General features: G+C 40.3%; 4 protein-coding genes across 4 annotated transcripts; 1 reads left to right on the top strand and 3 right to left on the bottom strand.

Moving 5' to 3' along the window:
* Positions 1–26: 26 nt before the first annotated feature.
* Positions 27–1013, bottom strand: EAF01_001949 (uncharacterized protein; the record flags this gene model as incomplete). The annotated part of the gene is made up of 1 exon (XM_038910199.1): positions 27–1013. The coding sequence occupies one exon, from the start codon at positions 1011–1013 to the stop codon at positions 27–29; it is 987 nt and encodes a 328-aa protein (XP_038775011.1).
* Positions 1014–1752: 739 nt separating this feature from the next.
* Positions 1753–3240, top strand: EAF01_001948 (uncharacterized protein). Its single transcript, XM_038910198.1, has 3 exons — positions 1753–2340; positions 2393–2594; positions 2649–3240. Exons 1-3 carry the CDS (start codon positions 2059–2061, stop codon positions 2897–2899), a joined length of 735 nt encoding a protein of 244 aa, XP_038775010.1. The 5' UTR covers positions 1753–2058; the 3' UTR covers positions 2900–3240.
* Positions 3241–6784: 3544 nt separating this feature from the next.
* On the bottom strand, positions 6785–9624 carry EAF01_001947 (uncharacterized protein; the record flags this gene model as incomplete). Its single annotated transcript, XM_038910197.1, has 11 exons — positions 6785–6906; positions 7109–7270; positions 7388–7515; positions 7621–7732; positions 7825–7835; positions 7936–8160; positions 8257–8331; positions 8471–8547; positions 8677–8738; positions 8881–8960; positions 9131–9624. 11 exons carry the CDS (start codon positions 9622–9624, stop codon positions 6785–6787), a joined length of 1548 nt encoding a protein of 515 aa, XP_038775009.1.
* Positions 9625–13585: 3961 nt separating this feature from the next.
* Positions 13586–14104, bottom strand: EAF01_001946 (uncharacterized protein; the record flags this gene model as incomplete). Its single annotated transcript, XM_038910196.1, has 4 exons — positions 13586–13615; positions 13692–13825; positions 13885–13980; positions 14047–14104. 4 exons carry the CDS (start codon positions 14102–14104, stop codon positions 13586–13588), a joined length of 318 nt encoding a protein of 105 aa, XP_038775008.1.
* Between the last annotated feature and the right edge of the window lie 2319 nt (positions 14105–16423).

Genomic DNA, 16423 nt, shown 5'->3' with positions numbered 1-16423 from the left:
CTACCGATTCGGCTTGGTGATTGCCATTACTCCTTTATATTCGTGCCCGCCACATGGTTCGGACTACCATTAGAAGGACCGTATCCATCTGAGACACCATTTGGTTGAGATATCTGCTTGTTAAGCCAATCCCTGAACTTTTTCCTCCTAGACAATTTTACTGGAGAATCGTCTACTTCAGTCTCGTCACCACTCTGCATTTCATCTGACAAATCAATATCCGGAGCCCATCTTTCCTCATCCCCACAGACAACCACATACCAATTGCACACTTCCTCTGCCTCCAAGTTCTGCCTCAATTTATCAAGCCATCCTGCTTTTTCGTTCCTCATCTTGATTTCTTCGGGACTCGTGCCTAATTCCTCGCAATTAGGAGGCACAGTTTCTGCTTCTGCCTCTGCAACATTGGCTTTATACTTCTCCATCTCTTCGCATATGTTAACACCCAACCCAATTTCGACCATATAATCTGACACATAGGCCCATGGTTGACTGGTTGTTTTCAAATCCTCTGGATCATATTGCTCGACCAATTTAATCGCACTCCAATCATTAAATCGCAATGGTTTTTCCAACCCATTATGCGACTGTTCTCTCGAAATCGCATTTGTAGCTCCAGATGCTGATCGACTGTGTAAAGTTTCCGACCCCGAATTACTAGCATTGTTCTGTCCATTCGAATTCCCTTTCCTCAATGTCAAGCTGGACTTCTTCTTGTGGGGTGACTTTAAAGAGATCATGGATTTTCTATTCTCCTTCGTGAGGGTTTTGGGGGATTGCGGCTTGGGAGTTGTGCATTCTGTGGGGGGACTGGGAATAGGTGCAATGTCAATGGGACCCGGACTGCTTGGTGGAAGAAAATCGAATTTCTTGTAAAAGGAATTGAGGAGAGCATTCGAGGTCATGGGTGCCATTAACCATTCTGGAGCTGCATCTTCGATATCATTTAGAATCACATAAATACGAATATTTTCTCTTTTCCAACGGAAACCATGGAGGAGGTAGGTAGGCATTTTGGTGTGATTGCGATGGCGAGAATGTTAGATGTATTGATGTTGGGGACACACCAGAAGGATATCAGCTTTTAAATATCATATCTGATACTTTAGGAAGTAACTCCTCTTGGAATATTGATAAAGTAAAATGTAAGGGAAATTGCGATTGGCAGTTGCGGCTGCGAAAAGAGTTACGAGGCTATCTTTTCCGGGGTTCACAAGAGCCGATGTCTGTGCGACAGTGATGTTGGTGATGTTGGTGCTAACTTCTGAGCTCGACTTCAAGCTTCTTTGAGTAGAACATCCCAACTGCTTTCGTTCATCGAATAACTGTATTTCTGAATCACTTCCTCAACTAGTGGTGATATATGAACAGCCCTTCAGCCTGGGGAAGTCCGGGTTAGCCCCGAGTATACTGTCGTGATTCCTCGCTTCAATGGAGGATTGCATTTCCGGTGACGTTCAAACTTCGTTGTAAACATTTCTAAAGTCCAGGACTCTTCGTTTTCAATGCAATCTCGAGAATCCTTCGTATCTCAATGCCCTAGTTAGTGCCAGGCATTAAGTTGTTTCAGTCTACCTTTCTCTCTCAATTGCCTTTTCACATATTGAACCTCCAATCCGTCTAGAGATACTAAGCGCGCCAATAATTGTCGAGGATCTATGTATCCTTGTCGTGTCCGTACACGGGGAAAATGATTTTGTTGTTTAGGTGGATGAGATACTATGACTTAGCACCTTTTAATGGACATTGAAAGCTTTCATAGTGAATCCTACGATATAATAAGGCTATGAATATCTTCACTCCCATCCGACGAAGAGCTCGGTAGTTTCCGAGTCTGTGTAAACAACCAAATCTGATAATTTCACGGAAGAATTCTTTCTCAATATGAGTGTATCAATCATCACAAAAACCGTTCCGAATTATTTCTTCTGTATTCTCCTTTCGGTTTGATTCCAATCTTCTGCAATATCTCTGGTCGCATTACAAAGCAAAAACCATACAGAGGCTCAAGCAGGCCACTCCACTGCTTTCCAACCCCGCATCCTCATATTATACACCATGCCTCCCAGTATTCTTCCAGATGGCATGGTACAAAATCTACTCGATTTCATTCGCGAGGCAGTTCCGGTTTTCCATGAAGCAAGCATTGAACTGCTGACATTGATCTTGGAAAATGATCCTGCTACATCAGATGTAGCTAAGTCTCACAGCCGCTGGATATACATCAACCTTATGCGACAACTCTTACCATTAGGAGAAGAAGAGAGACAAGAATGGATAGTTGAGCTATTCAGCGGCAAAAAATACACTGTGGAGTTCTTCGCAGAGACAATGGTCGAAGTAAGTTAGGTCAATCCTCACGGGACTGGTATGATTCTTATTATAATAATAGAGCGGTATTTGGATGGAATCCGAAGACGAAAATGGATTCACGTTCTTCTCTATGAATCGACAAAAAGAATCGAACTTTCGCAAATGGCTCTTGCAACCAAGAATTCAGGAGATTTATAATGGTGAAGTAATGGGATGCCTGCATCTAATTGCGAAGAAAAGCATTGAAGGATCCGATTATATATCAAAGAAAGGTCCCAAATGTAGGAAATTATGCTTATTCTACATTCAACCCATATACTGACAAACTTCGCCAGCGAAATACAAAGTCGTCACTCCAGATTGGCAAATGGAATTCATCGAAACCAAAAAACAGCTCGCACAATCACAATCCCTTATTGAAAGTCTACAAGAAACGGTACAAACAGCGAATGACATCATAGATAACCAAGGCACCGTCCTCGATAATACGAGGCAGCAATTGAAAGTGGCACGTACGGCTAACGCAAGATCGGAAAAGGTGTGGATGAAGAGATATAAGAAGTTCTTCAAGCGTTCATGGAGCTAGGTGGTTTCAAGGAATTGGGATTGGCATTTGTGGGGGATGGAGTTATGGGAATTTCGACTATGTGGGAATAGGAGTTTTGTTGTATGTTTTGGGACTTGGGGGTGAGGCTATCTGAATACTTGTCATGACTACCCATGTACATTAATTAAACATGTCGATCTGCAACAATTCGTTTAAAGAGTATTCTAGATTGATTAAAGTGTTGTGGGAGATTTAGGGTGGTCCAGAAGTGCGAAGTAGCCTGGAGCTAAGGAGAGCTAGAGAAAAGAACTAGAGCGACCTCGAGAGCTAAAGGATTCATAGACTTTCTTCCGTTGAAAGACTTGTTAGGGCTTCCCTTGTAATCTTAAGATACAGGCGTGCAACCAAATTTGACCGTAACTGTGGTTGGATGATATTTGTGATGGAGGTGATGTTGAAATGCTTGAATACATACTATGTCCTAGCTATTGTCCTAGCTATCGTTCGATTGCTTGCTTACAGTACCTACTTACCAAGATAGTAGTAGTAAATCCTTAATAGACCCCGTCTAGTCATGATATATCTTTATAGTTTTATGACTTGAAGAAATCTGGGCGATACTAAATGTCGGTTTTCGTTTACTCTGATGTCGGTCCTACTGTTTCAATATATGGGTATCCATCATTTCATACTCATTCTTAAGCAATTTCACCATCATTAACAGGTCATCTAAGACACACTTCACGGTCTCTCATTTCTAATTTATACGCACTTTCCCCTCATCTCCAAAAAAAATACAAACCCAAAAGTCATAAAACTCTCGTCTAAACACAGAACAACGCTACTGCCTCAAAACTTTCAACTCCCATCCTAAAACATTCGATATGTCCTCAATCCGTCAAAGTGGATCTTTCTAAATAGGATTCTGAATCTCAAAAAACCCTGCTAGAATAATTATTTCCTTAACTCAATTGTGGAATGGAGTTTAACCTGTATAATTTCGGGGGTCTTGGTAAATTCTCGTTTAAATACATCAAGCGAGATCTTGATTAATCACATAGATAAATTCAACGTGATAATTTTAGTTTATCATATCCACTTCCTCTCATTATCGATTTCAGAAACAATCTTCTCTGAGCCTCCCCTAAGACTTAAATTCTAATTGCCAGCGGTACCTAGAAATGCTGTCACATAATCATAAATCTACAATGAACTATTACACGTCTAGAGAAACCGAGCATTTATGTCAATACCGATGAGCAGAGTACCTACAGAAAATCCAATTTATTATTCCTTATTTTCTATCATTTTGCACGTTTGAGAAGTTGGAGAATATTCAAGTATGTCAGTTCCTGTGTTCTAGGCTGCTAATCGATGATATGATTCTGTACTTACTTTGAGGACCTAGCTACTGTATGTGTCACATAAATATATGGGCGCAGCGAAATTGCATGTAGATTGAATAATATGATGATCTTCAATCTGTTAACAATAGCAAGATCCAGGTTATACAAATTCCACTAAGCCCTATCACAACGCAGACCCAACTCCCAACTCAACCGCTCAAAAACACCACCTAATCCATTCTTCCCTCTCCCTCTCCCCTCCCCACCAGAAATAACCATCGAACCAAACCAAACCCCAAATCTCAAAACATGAATTCCCTTAAAAATCCTAGAGCCTTAATCAACAGATATTCATCAATCCAGAACTTCTCAAATTACTACAGTAGGTTTTCTCCCCATTTTCGCTGAAGTTAGCAAAAAGGAACTTTTTTGATCCACCTCTCGATCGAAATTTTAAGCTCACACTGCTGTACATACCTAGATAGTCACAGATACCTATTTTTCCACGAATGTTTCGTTCACGAATCATGCCTCTTGTCTATTTCCACTAATCTACCCTTGGGATGAAAAGTAATAAATCGTTTAGTGTTGGTGCGAGAGTTTGATAAGGAGTCTTGCCTGTACAAAAATCACTACTCTCTAACAATTAAATTTGCTCCTCGAAGTTCTTCTCGAGAAACTTGAATACATAACATGATTCTAGAGATATTCTAGAGTATACCCTCGATGAAACCTAAAGGTAACATCAACATAATATGTTGGATATCTAGTATGATGTAATGGGTTTTGATGAATTAGCGCCTCTAGAATCTATTAATGGATATTTGATGAAACGTACAGAGAGGTTTCTCTTCCATTTCGTGTTCTCGAAAGAAAAGGTTGGGATAGAATAATACTATAGTAATATGATCACCGATCAAACGAAGTGAATCTACTAATTGCCTCATGATATGCTGTCCCCTGCACCTAAGACGAAAGCGCGATATAACTCAAAACTCAACCCTCAAACTTTACTTCAGATACGCTTCAGATACCATTCGAAACGATATTCACAATCAAAATAAAGCCAGTTAAACCACCTACAGCTAAAGTACTCGAATTATATACAAACACAAATCCAAATCCAACTTCAAATCAAGCTTGACAGCAGCTATAGCTAGTCAGTATAGGCAATAGTATTTCCCGTAATCAATATACGGATCGATTTAGTGATAATTATTGAATTTCTTTAAAATATTGCTGTATGTGGTATTGAAAGCTGTATCACTGAAAGTATTCAATATCATTTAGCTATTCAATATTATTAGCAACATATTGAAATACTAGGATTTAATATAATATATCTATTCCTATTCAAATTAGGTTATAAATAAGGGATTTCATTTCAATTTGAAATAAGGAATGGAATTTCATTGAATAGGAATGAATAAATTATACTGGATTCCAATATTTAAGTATATTGCTAGTATTTTTAGATATAAAAATAATTACAAGAGTGATATAATTCCTTTTCCAAACGTACTAGCTATCATATTAATATACTAATACGCGCCAAAGTTTTACTATAGTATACTATTGCCTACACTGTAGCTAGTATAAGATTTGAAACTTAAACACAGTTTCATTTTTCATTATCCAATCTTGATTTCATTACCAACTTGCAGACTTTCAGATCTCCAGATTTCCACATCACACTTTGCGCATCGTATATTGCAATCGCACATCGCAATCGCACGTCCGAATCCCTCATGTTATAAACCACAACTCGCGAACATGATACCTCCCTGGTAGATCAAGTGCAATCAACATCGATATCGGGATCGACATCGACATCAATATCAATCAGTCAAGCAAACACGGTCTCAATATACCATAACTATAACTATAGCAAGAATAAATGTAAAAATAAAAATAAAATAGCCAGCGAAGATAAAGTAACCCCCCCTTTTTCCTCAAAAATATCATCTTCTGGGTATCCTAGTCTTCTGATATTATATTATCATAGTATCATAGTATCGAATTGGATACTTTAACTTTGTGAAATTTGAAATAGACATCGTCATTCTGTGACCTATATCCCTTTTTCTTCTTCTTCTTCTTCTTCTTCTTCTTCTTTTTAGTCGTGCATTCTGTTGGGTTTTCTCATCATGATTCCTGAGGTCATAATATAATTAAGGAAGTGAGGAAGTAGAAGAGAAAAAGAAAAAAGAAAAAAGTAAAAAGTATCCAGAGAAGAAAAAGATCGAGGAAGCCGAAGTGATAAGGGTGGGTAAACAAGAAGAGTGATGAAGTTTGGTGTGATGAACAAATGATGAAAATCGAAAATCGAAATTCTGAAAAGATCAAGAACGTATAAGAGAACGTATAAAATTATAATCTCCATCATCTCCACCATCTCCACCACAAAATAAGAAATCGAGAGATTGAGAATGATGCGATTATCTGAGAATCGCAGGTTTTATCGTAGTGCCCCACAACCCTCCAAATTATATATTAGGTTAAAGGTCCACGGATCCTCATCCCATTTCATTTCGTTTCGTTTCGTTTCGTTTCGACACACGACCAAAAGAGGATTTTCTCAATAAACCAATGTATCTTGTTGAAGTCCAGCCGATGCATTCCCCGACACATCTTCAATCGCGCACTCGGATCCTGAATCGGAATCTAGGGGGTAGAATACGTTGATGAATGCATCTGCTGCTGTTCTTTACATTAGCTGTTGTATTCACAATCTTTTTAAAGAAACATTAGAAAAATATCCTTCCTATCTCTTTTTCTTATTTCTTTCTATCGATCTCCACTTGAACGGAATTTTTAACCCCTCTCGTGAAAATGAAAAAGATATGCAAATCAAAAGATTGTGTAACACAACAACAAGACAAAAACCAAAACCTAAACCTACCAGCCCCGTGCACAAAACACAATTCAAACTCCCCATGTTTCTTCACCTGGGCCCGTCTCGAATATTCATCACAAAAAACATAGAGATGCAAGTCTTTTACCCAAACACGATGACGCGAGTGACGGGCGAGCCAAGTATCGGATGTGACTTGGAGGTCGGTTACTAGTTTTCTTTTATTTTAGCGAGAGTTGGGAGATTACGCGTAAACGAAATTAGGGAGAGTAGGAAGATATAGAAAAAGTGATAAAAAGGGATTGCAAGGAAAGTTAAAAACCATACTAAAAGCAGTCCAAACAGGACATTTTCTCAATTCTCCATTTGCAACTGCGGCGTGAAGTCGTAAGGTATGAGTTTGTTGATTTTCGTAGACGAAGAGGGAGTGGTAAAATTCATCGTCTACTATTTGTCTATTTTTATGGATATGTTAGTAAAAACCCTTTTTCTACCCCGGAAACTCGTTTTCTTAGTCCCGGTTCCGCATCACTGCCTTTCGAGGAAAAATAATCACCTACCCTTGAAATATCTTGACCTCTCCGGCGATTATATAATCATCTCTTGGTATCAGATTTGTGAGTTGGGAACGCGCTTTGAGTGCTACGAATGAGCAGTGGAAGAGCACCATTCCTGTGATATTACGAAGTTAATTTCCGAATCATCGCATTTCATAATCAAACCCTCGATTCAAGCGAACAATAGCTTTACGAAAGTATACTAACGTTGCCAAGTCCTTTCACAAAACCAGTCAGCACATTCTCCAATCCCTATTCCCCTTCACTCCCCCTAATTGTCACTTCTTTTTCAAACTCAGCTGAGAAAGCATCACTCACTTAAAGAATAAAGCTATCCAAATAGTCGGATATTCCTTATACTCATTCCACCTCTTAAAGCACAATGCACTTCCATGTCTCCGAATACATAACTCATGAACCCCATAAGAAGAATAATGAGGATTATTTTGTTTATCCATCCAGCGACAGAGTAAATGGGGAGATTGATGGAGTGCTGTATCGTCGAGATAAAGGGTTACGGAGAGGTGATTCTTGTCGAAGGGTCTGGATGGTCAGTGAGAGGAGAAGTGAATCTGATGAAGGGGGTCTAGAAATAGTGAAGGAGAGAATAGTAGAAAGTAGAGAAAATTCAAGACTCACAATTTAAACAAAACTTTTGATTGCGGAGGGATACCCAATTTCATAAGATTCATCGATGGACCCCAACATCTCGATCTATACCATCCTATCAGTCAATTATTGTAATTTCTATAGATACCTCCTCTTCCACAATATCATACTTGGTACTTCATCTCCAAAAACCCCCCCCCATCCAACTCCCAAATATCCAAGTCCAATAAAAAGACAAACATACTCTCGTCTATGTCTCAAAACCGTTTGCGAAAGCGGTTGCGCATTATCATCAAAGATTTTTTCCGCCCAGTGCCGTTTCTAAACATCATTAATATCCAGCATCTCTACTTTCCTACATATTTCCTCCCTAAACCCTCGCTTCTCTTCCCCAAACACAGATTTCTAAGAAGCAGTTCAAACCGATATACCGAAAATTCGCTTACATACCTCAATTTCCATCAGATTCGGTTGTGCAGGAGTGAGATGCGGCTGTACCGGGATGGGAGGTGCTATAATCACAGATTCCTGGGTTAATCGATATAGATTTTCCATTTCACCACACATTTACGAGACGAAAGTATTGATCAGAGATGCAACGATACGATGCAAGAACCAGAGAAAAGACATCAAATCCAAGAAAGAAAAACATACCAGGAATCCCCCTCAAAGCCCTCAGCCTTAAAATTCTCAAGCGCAGCAATTCCAACGTCGTAGGATCGTAAGTTGGTGATCTATATGCTGACCGTTGTTACCACCATCCAATCAAGTTCTTCTAATCCCATCTCCCACATCTCACCAATTCAGACTTCAATCTAGGATTGGAAATAGAACTAGCACCCCTCCAAGCACTCCATTCCGATCCCCTCGAAAACAGAACAAAAAAACAAATCCCATCACTCACCTACTCAATAACCTCACACACTGCACCAAAAAATCCACGTACATGACAAACCTCAACGCCAACGACATTCCCCCTTGTTCATTCAACCGTTCATGCATCAACATCCATTTCATCCTAACCGACCAATCATCACACAGCAGAAACGCCAGCATATCTCTCAATGTCTTCTGCAAACAGGGTAAAATAACTGTTAAATAATAAATCACGACCGGAACCCGCAATCTGTAGATGGGGAAGAGATCGTGCAAGTCGCGCAGGAGCCGGGAAGTTTGTTCGACGTGTCGGAGAATCGCAGTGATGGTTTCGCTTTCGTAGTCGGTGGTATTGGGGGATTCGGAGTGAGGGGAAGATAGGGAGGGGGAATGGGGATGAGAGGAAGAGGGAGAGAGAATAGGAATAGAGGTGGTGGTTAGATGAGTGCGGATCTTGAGGAGTTCGATGGCGACGGTGTCGGCGCGGGCGGCTTCGCGCCAGCAGCCGGATAGCTCCTCCATGCCTCTTCGATTGCGGAGACTGGGGGCTGGAACGACATTAAGTTGGGTGATGCGATGGATGGGTGTGTGGGAATTGAGAGCGGATGGGTACTCAATCAGTGAGTTATTCTGTGGAGTATGTTTGGATATTCATTATATAGGTATTTTCAAGTGTTAATTAGGACATGAATAAATCTCAGTCCAACATAAAATAAAATAAAACAAATATATCATATCATAACATATCATCTCAGATCAATTGAAGAAGCAAACCCGAAGCATCGATGAAGAAGAAAAAGCGGAGTGAAGATCTCGAATACTATCGAACCAATTCATGCATACACAACATACATACATAAGTACCTCCCCTCACAGAAATCCCCAAAAGCGACTATCCCCTCCCCTCCCAAATCCCGAACCCATCAACTCACCCCCCAAGAAAAACCAACCACCCGCGGCTCTGCGGAAGAATCAACAAATTACACATCTCTCGTGTGGACTCATCTGCAACCACGACTGACGTGTCGAAAACCATTGGAATGGTGCAATATCGTACCATTTATTTCCCCTCTTCTAATCTTTCATGATGCCGATTCTGTGTGTGATTCATTGGTAATTCTCTATTCATATGGCATACTTACTGCAGAAATGTATGGTAACCAAGGAATAATTATCTTTTCCTGCATGATCAGTTCTGGCCAGTGGAATGTAATCTTGTAATTTCCAATCGCTTTGGATAGTTGTATGTGTATGTGTATGTATGCATGTATGATAAAGATAAAGATAAAGAATATAACCACAACCATGCATGCATGAACTCTCACAGTACGAACGAACCAGATATCTCCAAGGTCTACGGAGTAAGGTTAAGCGATTGAATTGCATCAATTAAATCACCATTTATCTATCAACGGGATATCATTGCGGAAGAATACCTATTAACAAATAATTGTAAATCGCCACCTGTGCAATCCTCATACCACGATAGAAGTGGCACAAAGCCTCAATCATCTCTTTCTCACAAAGTGGTAGAATGTAGAATAATCTCGACGAGCGAATCGTACAAGGCTGACTTTGTGGTTACGGCTGAGGATACGGAATTGTGTTGTTGTGGCAAGCCGAGGCCGAGACCGAGCCCACTTCCGATACTCATCGGCTTCGTACATACATTGATTTTGATATTAAGGTTACTTGATTATTCTAATCAATCGATCAATTAATCATAACAGAATGAAACTTCTCTTTTGAACTTGAAATTTCAAAACTAAGAAATATGACTCTGTGTTGGCTCCTCTAAGATCATTCAAGTCTCCCATCCATCCATCCTATCTATCCACCAACAGACAGAAAGAAGAAAAGAGAACAATGTACTCAGCTATCCGAATCGAATCCGCATCTCGGGGAACAATGCAGGAGATATCAATCCTGCAGTGTTCCACGCAGCATTTATCCACAGCAATAATATCACTCGGGAAAACTTCCTTGATGATTTACTTCCATTCTCTATACTCGAGTAGCCAATGATTACACCATCGAGATCTTTTCGAGAGAGAGAAAAAAAGAATCAAACAACATAAAAGTCCTCTAGACTACCCTCAACTCATGACATCAAATCAATTGCAACTCACTAAAGTAACAATTGCATTTGCCTTGAACATCACATACAGATGCATACCTGGGTACATACATTCATAAGTACATACATCCATATACCATCCATCCCAATCCATCCACCGACATACGCGCACAAGAGAACATAACAAGAAACTTCCTTTTGTACTCCATACCGTCGAATAATGATCGAGGAAAGATGGCTAGAAATCCTTATCCAATCCTATCTAATGAAATCCCATCGAGTTCAATGTAATGTCAGGCGCTCGCGTCGCGACAATAAAACATCAATCACATCTCTTCCCCTCAAAAATGCCATAATCAACAAATTACAACACAACACCAATGAAGAAAAAGGAAAAAGAAAGAAAAAAGTACAAGAAAACCAAAACATAAAACCCAGAATCCAGACCATAAATACAACATCACATCTCATCTCATCTCATCTCATGTCATCCTATTCCATCCAATTCCATCCCATTACAGCACTAGCATACCCTATCATCTCCCTTCTCCATTTTTGTATATATATCATCAATCCCTCTCTCAGATATCATCAAAATATCCTTTCACTCTTCTCCTCTCTGCTCCTCTTTTTGCTTTACCTTTTCTCCACTCCTTCCTCCCCATCTCCTCCCCATCTCCACTCCATCATCCTCATCATCCTCAAAATCCCCAACCCCCAACCTCAAACATCACTCAACCGATCGATCCTGCACTCCCCAGAAACTCAAACTCAAGCTCAAACTCGAAATCCAAATCAAACTCCCCAAAGACATATAACCCCATGCATACACATACGTACCTAGATATATGTATACATATATACCCAGCACCTCAATACTCAATCCTCAAACACATAAGTCACACTGCACCTCCACCTCCATCCTCAAATCCACACCACTCCACTTCTCTCCAAAAACGAAATCAGTAAGCAAGCAAGCAAGCAAGCAAGCAAGAAGGAACTACCTTGCCCCTCCCTCGCACCCTGTAATATTCTCTAACGTCCAGTTTCGCGCTCCTCTATCCCCATCCCCATCTCATCTCATCTCATTTCATCTTCCCATCCTCCTATTCCTTATCTCGTCTCCTCAGTTGTCTCTTTTCACGTCTCTTTTCACGTCTCTTTTCAAGGAAACCCCACCCCCCTCCCCACCCCAACTTCCACCTTCCACCTTCCATCTTCCGTCTTCCATCTTCCATCTTCCATCTTCCATCTTCCATCTTCCATCTTCCATCTTCCATCTTCCATCTTCCATCTTCCATCTTCCATCTTCCATCTTCCATCTTCCATCTTCCATCTCCCTTCCATATCCCATTAAAAAAAAACCATCGATTCCTATCGAATTTTCCTCAGTCTTACCTCACAACCTCTTCTCTTCTCTTCTCCTCCCTTCTCCTCCCTTCCCCACCTCACAGCATCTCCTCACAGTCTCTACCATCTACTCTTCCATCTACCCATCCAACTTTCCACTCCCTCAAACCCTCTCATCAAACCCCTCCCATCCACAACCCCCCCTCCAATTCCATCCATCCATCCCTATCCACAACAAACCTCACACATCCAATCTTCCTCCACCCATCTCCATCTCCAAAACTTCAATATTTCCAAGAAAGAAAGAAAAATCCTCAGTATCCACTCCCCTCTCCACCTCATATCTAGCCCACTCCTCACTCCTCACTCCTCACAAGGCTGTAAGGCCAAATGTCTCAGATCCTTCGAGTCTCGAATCTCCAATTTCGAATCCCTCCCTCCCTGGCTCCTTTCCGTTTCGTTTCGTTTCGTTTCATTTTCCATGTGGCCAGTGGCGAGTACAAGTAAGTATCGAGTATGGGTCTACCTAATCCCATTCCACCATACATTCTAAAAGAGCATTGTTTTAATAACAATATATTATTCGCATCTGAATCATGACTTCACATAACATCACATCAAGTCACACTTTATAGATTCAATAGACAAAAATTTAGAATACAAACGATATCATTGTTACACGCAATTGGTTGTAGAAATTTACCATGATCTTATCTCATGTCCTAGACCTATCTAGACAGACCTAGACTTTGGACCTAGAACCAGACCTAGACCAGACCATAAAAAATCCATCGATAGCAAAAAACGATACCGCAAGATCATCATCCGATATGAAAAGGAAAAGGAAAACGGCAACAAGTGCTCAAGTTGATCATCCCATTCCCCTGTCAAAACATAACACCCCAGCCCAAATGAAAAGCAGAAAAGATAACCCCGGAGAACCTCCCAACTTGTATGATTATGTCATCTTTGAATATTGATGGTCGGATAGGTAGCTATCAAGACTATCATCTGTCGAGATGAAGTGATTGAAAGTTTGAGTGATTAAAGAAATCTCTAAGAAGACTCTTCCTCCTCAGCATCGGCCTGTAACGTGTATTGTTTAGTTCCATGTTCTTTTTCAAGAAAAGGTTGCTACTGTGATAGCATGATTGATACGCACTGTAAGACTTACGTTATAATTGGCCTTCTCCTCTTCGTAACGTTTCTTATCTTTGGCAGCAGACTCCTCATAGGGACCTCTTTGCTTCTCGTTCAAAGCCTTCCAGCGTTCTCCGAGAACCTTTCCGACTTGACCTATGAGTTCATTATGTTAGTGATGCAATTGTGAGTATGAGAGAGGAATGAGATCGTACCGAAAGAGATTCCGGGATTCTCCTCACGAACGTTATCACGTTGTTCGTTGGCGAAGAACATGTATGCAGAAAGACCACGCTTTGGTGCATTGGGATCTATTGAAGACCGAGTTAGTATACGAGTCTTCGTGGATAGCAGCTCATGAAACAGAATTAACATACCCTTCTTCTTCTTCTCAGTCTTCTTGGCAGCACGCTTGGGAGCCTTTTCCTTTGGCATCTTGAATTAAGTGGAAATGGGTCTAATTGAGAAGAATTAAAGTCAGTACGATTGATTGAAATGTTTATGCGACCGTGATAAAATTGCGACGATGACTATCAAAAGTGGTTGTGGTTGATATCAAAGTGGTCAAAAATCGACGAGCAAGTGGTTGATGGTTTGGTGGTGATAGCGCGTTATGAAGGTGTTGTAGTATTTTGGCATGGAGTTGTGAATAATTTGCGAGGTGAATGCAGTCGCAAAGGTAATAACTTCCTCACGACGTGGAAATTGAACGTGATGATGGATGGAAATGAAAGGGAAAACTTACATCTAAATGGATGTATAAAGTGACGACAGTTATTAACTGTAGTGGTTGATCTAAAACGCGAAGAAGTTGAATCAGTGAAATTGTTCCTAGTGTGAGTGGTTGTAGTAGTAAGTCGAAGTGATATCGCGACGCAGAGAGAGATGACGCGCCGATGAAGTTGAAAAGAGAAGCAATTGTATTGGAGTATTTTGAGAATGAAAAGCAGTACCGATAGATCGAATACTTGTTGGAATCTCGACTTTTTCATATAAATCCAAGCGCGTTCTCCAGCGTCGTGGAATCTCGAGACTCAATATAAGGGGAATGGATATGAGGATACTGTAGGAGTAGGAGAGAGTATTTGGGTATTTGGGTATTTGCTTACCAGAGAAGTTGTTGTAAGTGATTTTGCGTGTACAGAGTTCGTAGGTAGAGAATTTGGGTGAGGAAAAGAAGTAGGAGAGAGGATTTAGGTGGGTGATCCAATTTTTGCGGGCATTTCAAACTGTAGGGGGAAAAAAAGCAAGAGCCGTGGATGAGCTTACGATTCTTCCCATTAATTCGCTTGATCTGGAGTAAAGTGGTGAGGAATTAATTTCATTGGCTCGAGGTCGTTTTCCATGCATTCCTCGCATTCCTAGCATTTCCTAGTTGTTTTCCCTTCCCACCCTTTTCCAAGTTAAGTCATAGTAGTAATAAGGAAGTAATACGGCTATTTTACTATTGCTACGATTACTAGTAGTATTACTAGTGATATTACTACTACTACTACTATCATTACTACTGCTACTATGATTATTACTATTACTATTATTATTATTACTACTATTACTACAGCTACGACTATTACGACTACTACTCCTCCTCCTCCTATTACGACTTCTACGACTACTACGGCTACTCCTACTACTCCTCCTCCTCCTACTACTACTCCTCCTCCTACTACTCCTCCTCCTACTACTACTCCCTACATACAAAGAGAGGCAGGTAGGTACATACTAGGTATATCAAATGAGAGTGAGATTGGCATGGAGTGAATAATATACCTAGATAGCATGTTTGTATGTGTATGTATCCATACCCGAGCACGGCTCTGTACCTAGGTCTGTGTAGGGAGGTAGATATGAGTGAATCAATGAAGCACGTGCTAGGTAAGTGAAAGAAAGGAGAGCTTCCAAGTTCCCCTCAACGCCATTAATCATGCCTAATGCATCATCTTGTATGGGAACTTTTATGACAGTCAAGGTCAGTGTACATACATTCTTCAATAAGGATTAAACAAACACAGTTTCGATGAGGCTGTATAATTCATTCTTGATTTACCTACCTAATAATAAGTATGTATCATGAATGAATTGATATGTGAATGACCTCAACTTTGATATCCATCTATTCTGTCTGCTTTATACCTATGATTGCTATTGTTTTTACTTCGTCTATACTGCATACATAGTACCAAGATACCTACTAGATATTTCCATACGTTACATTCTTATCAGGATCACTTCTTTATTAGTAACTATATGTGAGGAGAAAGACAGAGAGGGACACACACATACAGACACATACACACACAGAGAGAGAGAGAAAGAGAGGGACACACACACACAGACAGAGAAAGAAAGAGATAGAAATCATTGCCACAATCATCATCACTCTTATCATCATTATTATTATATCATTATTTCCACCATCAACTTTCTACTCTTTCGATTCTCATTCAACATTATTAACTTTCCTTCCCCCCCTCACTCCTATTTCTTGTTTCTCTCTCCCTTACTTGAACTTTACTTCCCTCATTTTCCACGGTATGATGCTCCATGCAATAGCTAATAGCTAATAGCTCACAGCTATTCGCCCATTGAGCTCTCATCCTATACTCTGTATATCCTAGGCCCAAAAAAAAGGTACGACCTAGGTACCATTATCCCAGCCCACAGCCAAAAAGTAAAAATGTAAGTGGAGTTGAGTTTCGTCTCTCGCTCTTGCCGTCTGAAAATTGATTGTGTGTGGCACTGTTCTCCTCTCCT

Source organism: Botrytis porri, assembly GCF_014898465.1.
Source record: "Botrytis porri strain MUCL 3234 chromosome Unknown BPOR_002, whole genome shotgun sequence".
In the NCBI taxonomy this organism is placed as follows: domain Eukaryota; kingdom Fungi; phylum Ascomycota; class Leotiomycetes; order Helotiales; family Sclerotiniaceae; genus Botrytis; species Botrytis porri.
This window is presented reverse-complemented; position numbering and strand designations above follow the sequence as displayed.

Excerpts from the sequence above, each read along its gene's own strand:
- EAF01_001948 (XM_038910198.1), top strand. The coding sequence starts at position 2,059 with ATGCCTCCCAGTATTCTTCCAGATGGCATGGTACAAAATCTACTCGAT. Across the intron at positions 2,341-2,392 it reads TCGCAGAGACAATGGTCGAA|AGCGGTATTTGGATGGAATC; the intron begins GTAAGTTAGGTC and ends TTATAATAATAG. Across the intron at positions 2,595-2,648 it reads ATCAAAGAAAGGTCCCAAAT|CGAAATACAAAGTCGTCACT; the intron begins GTAGGAAATTAT and ends AAACTTCGCCAG.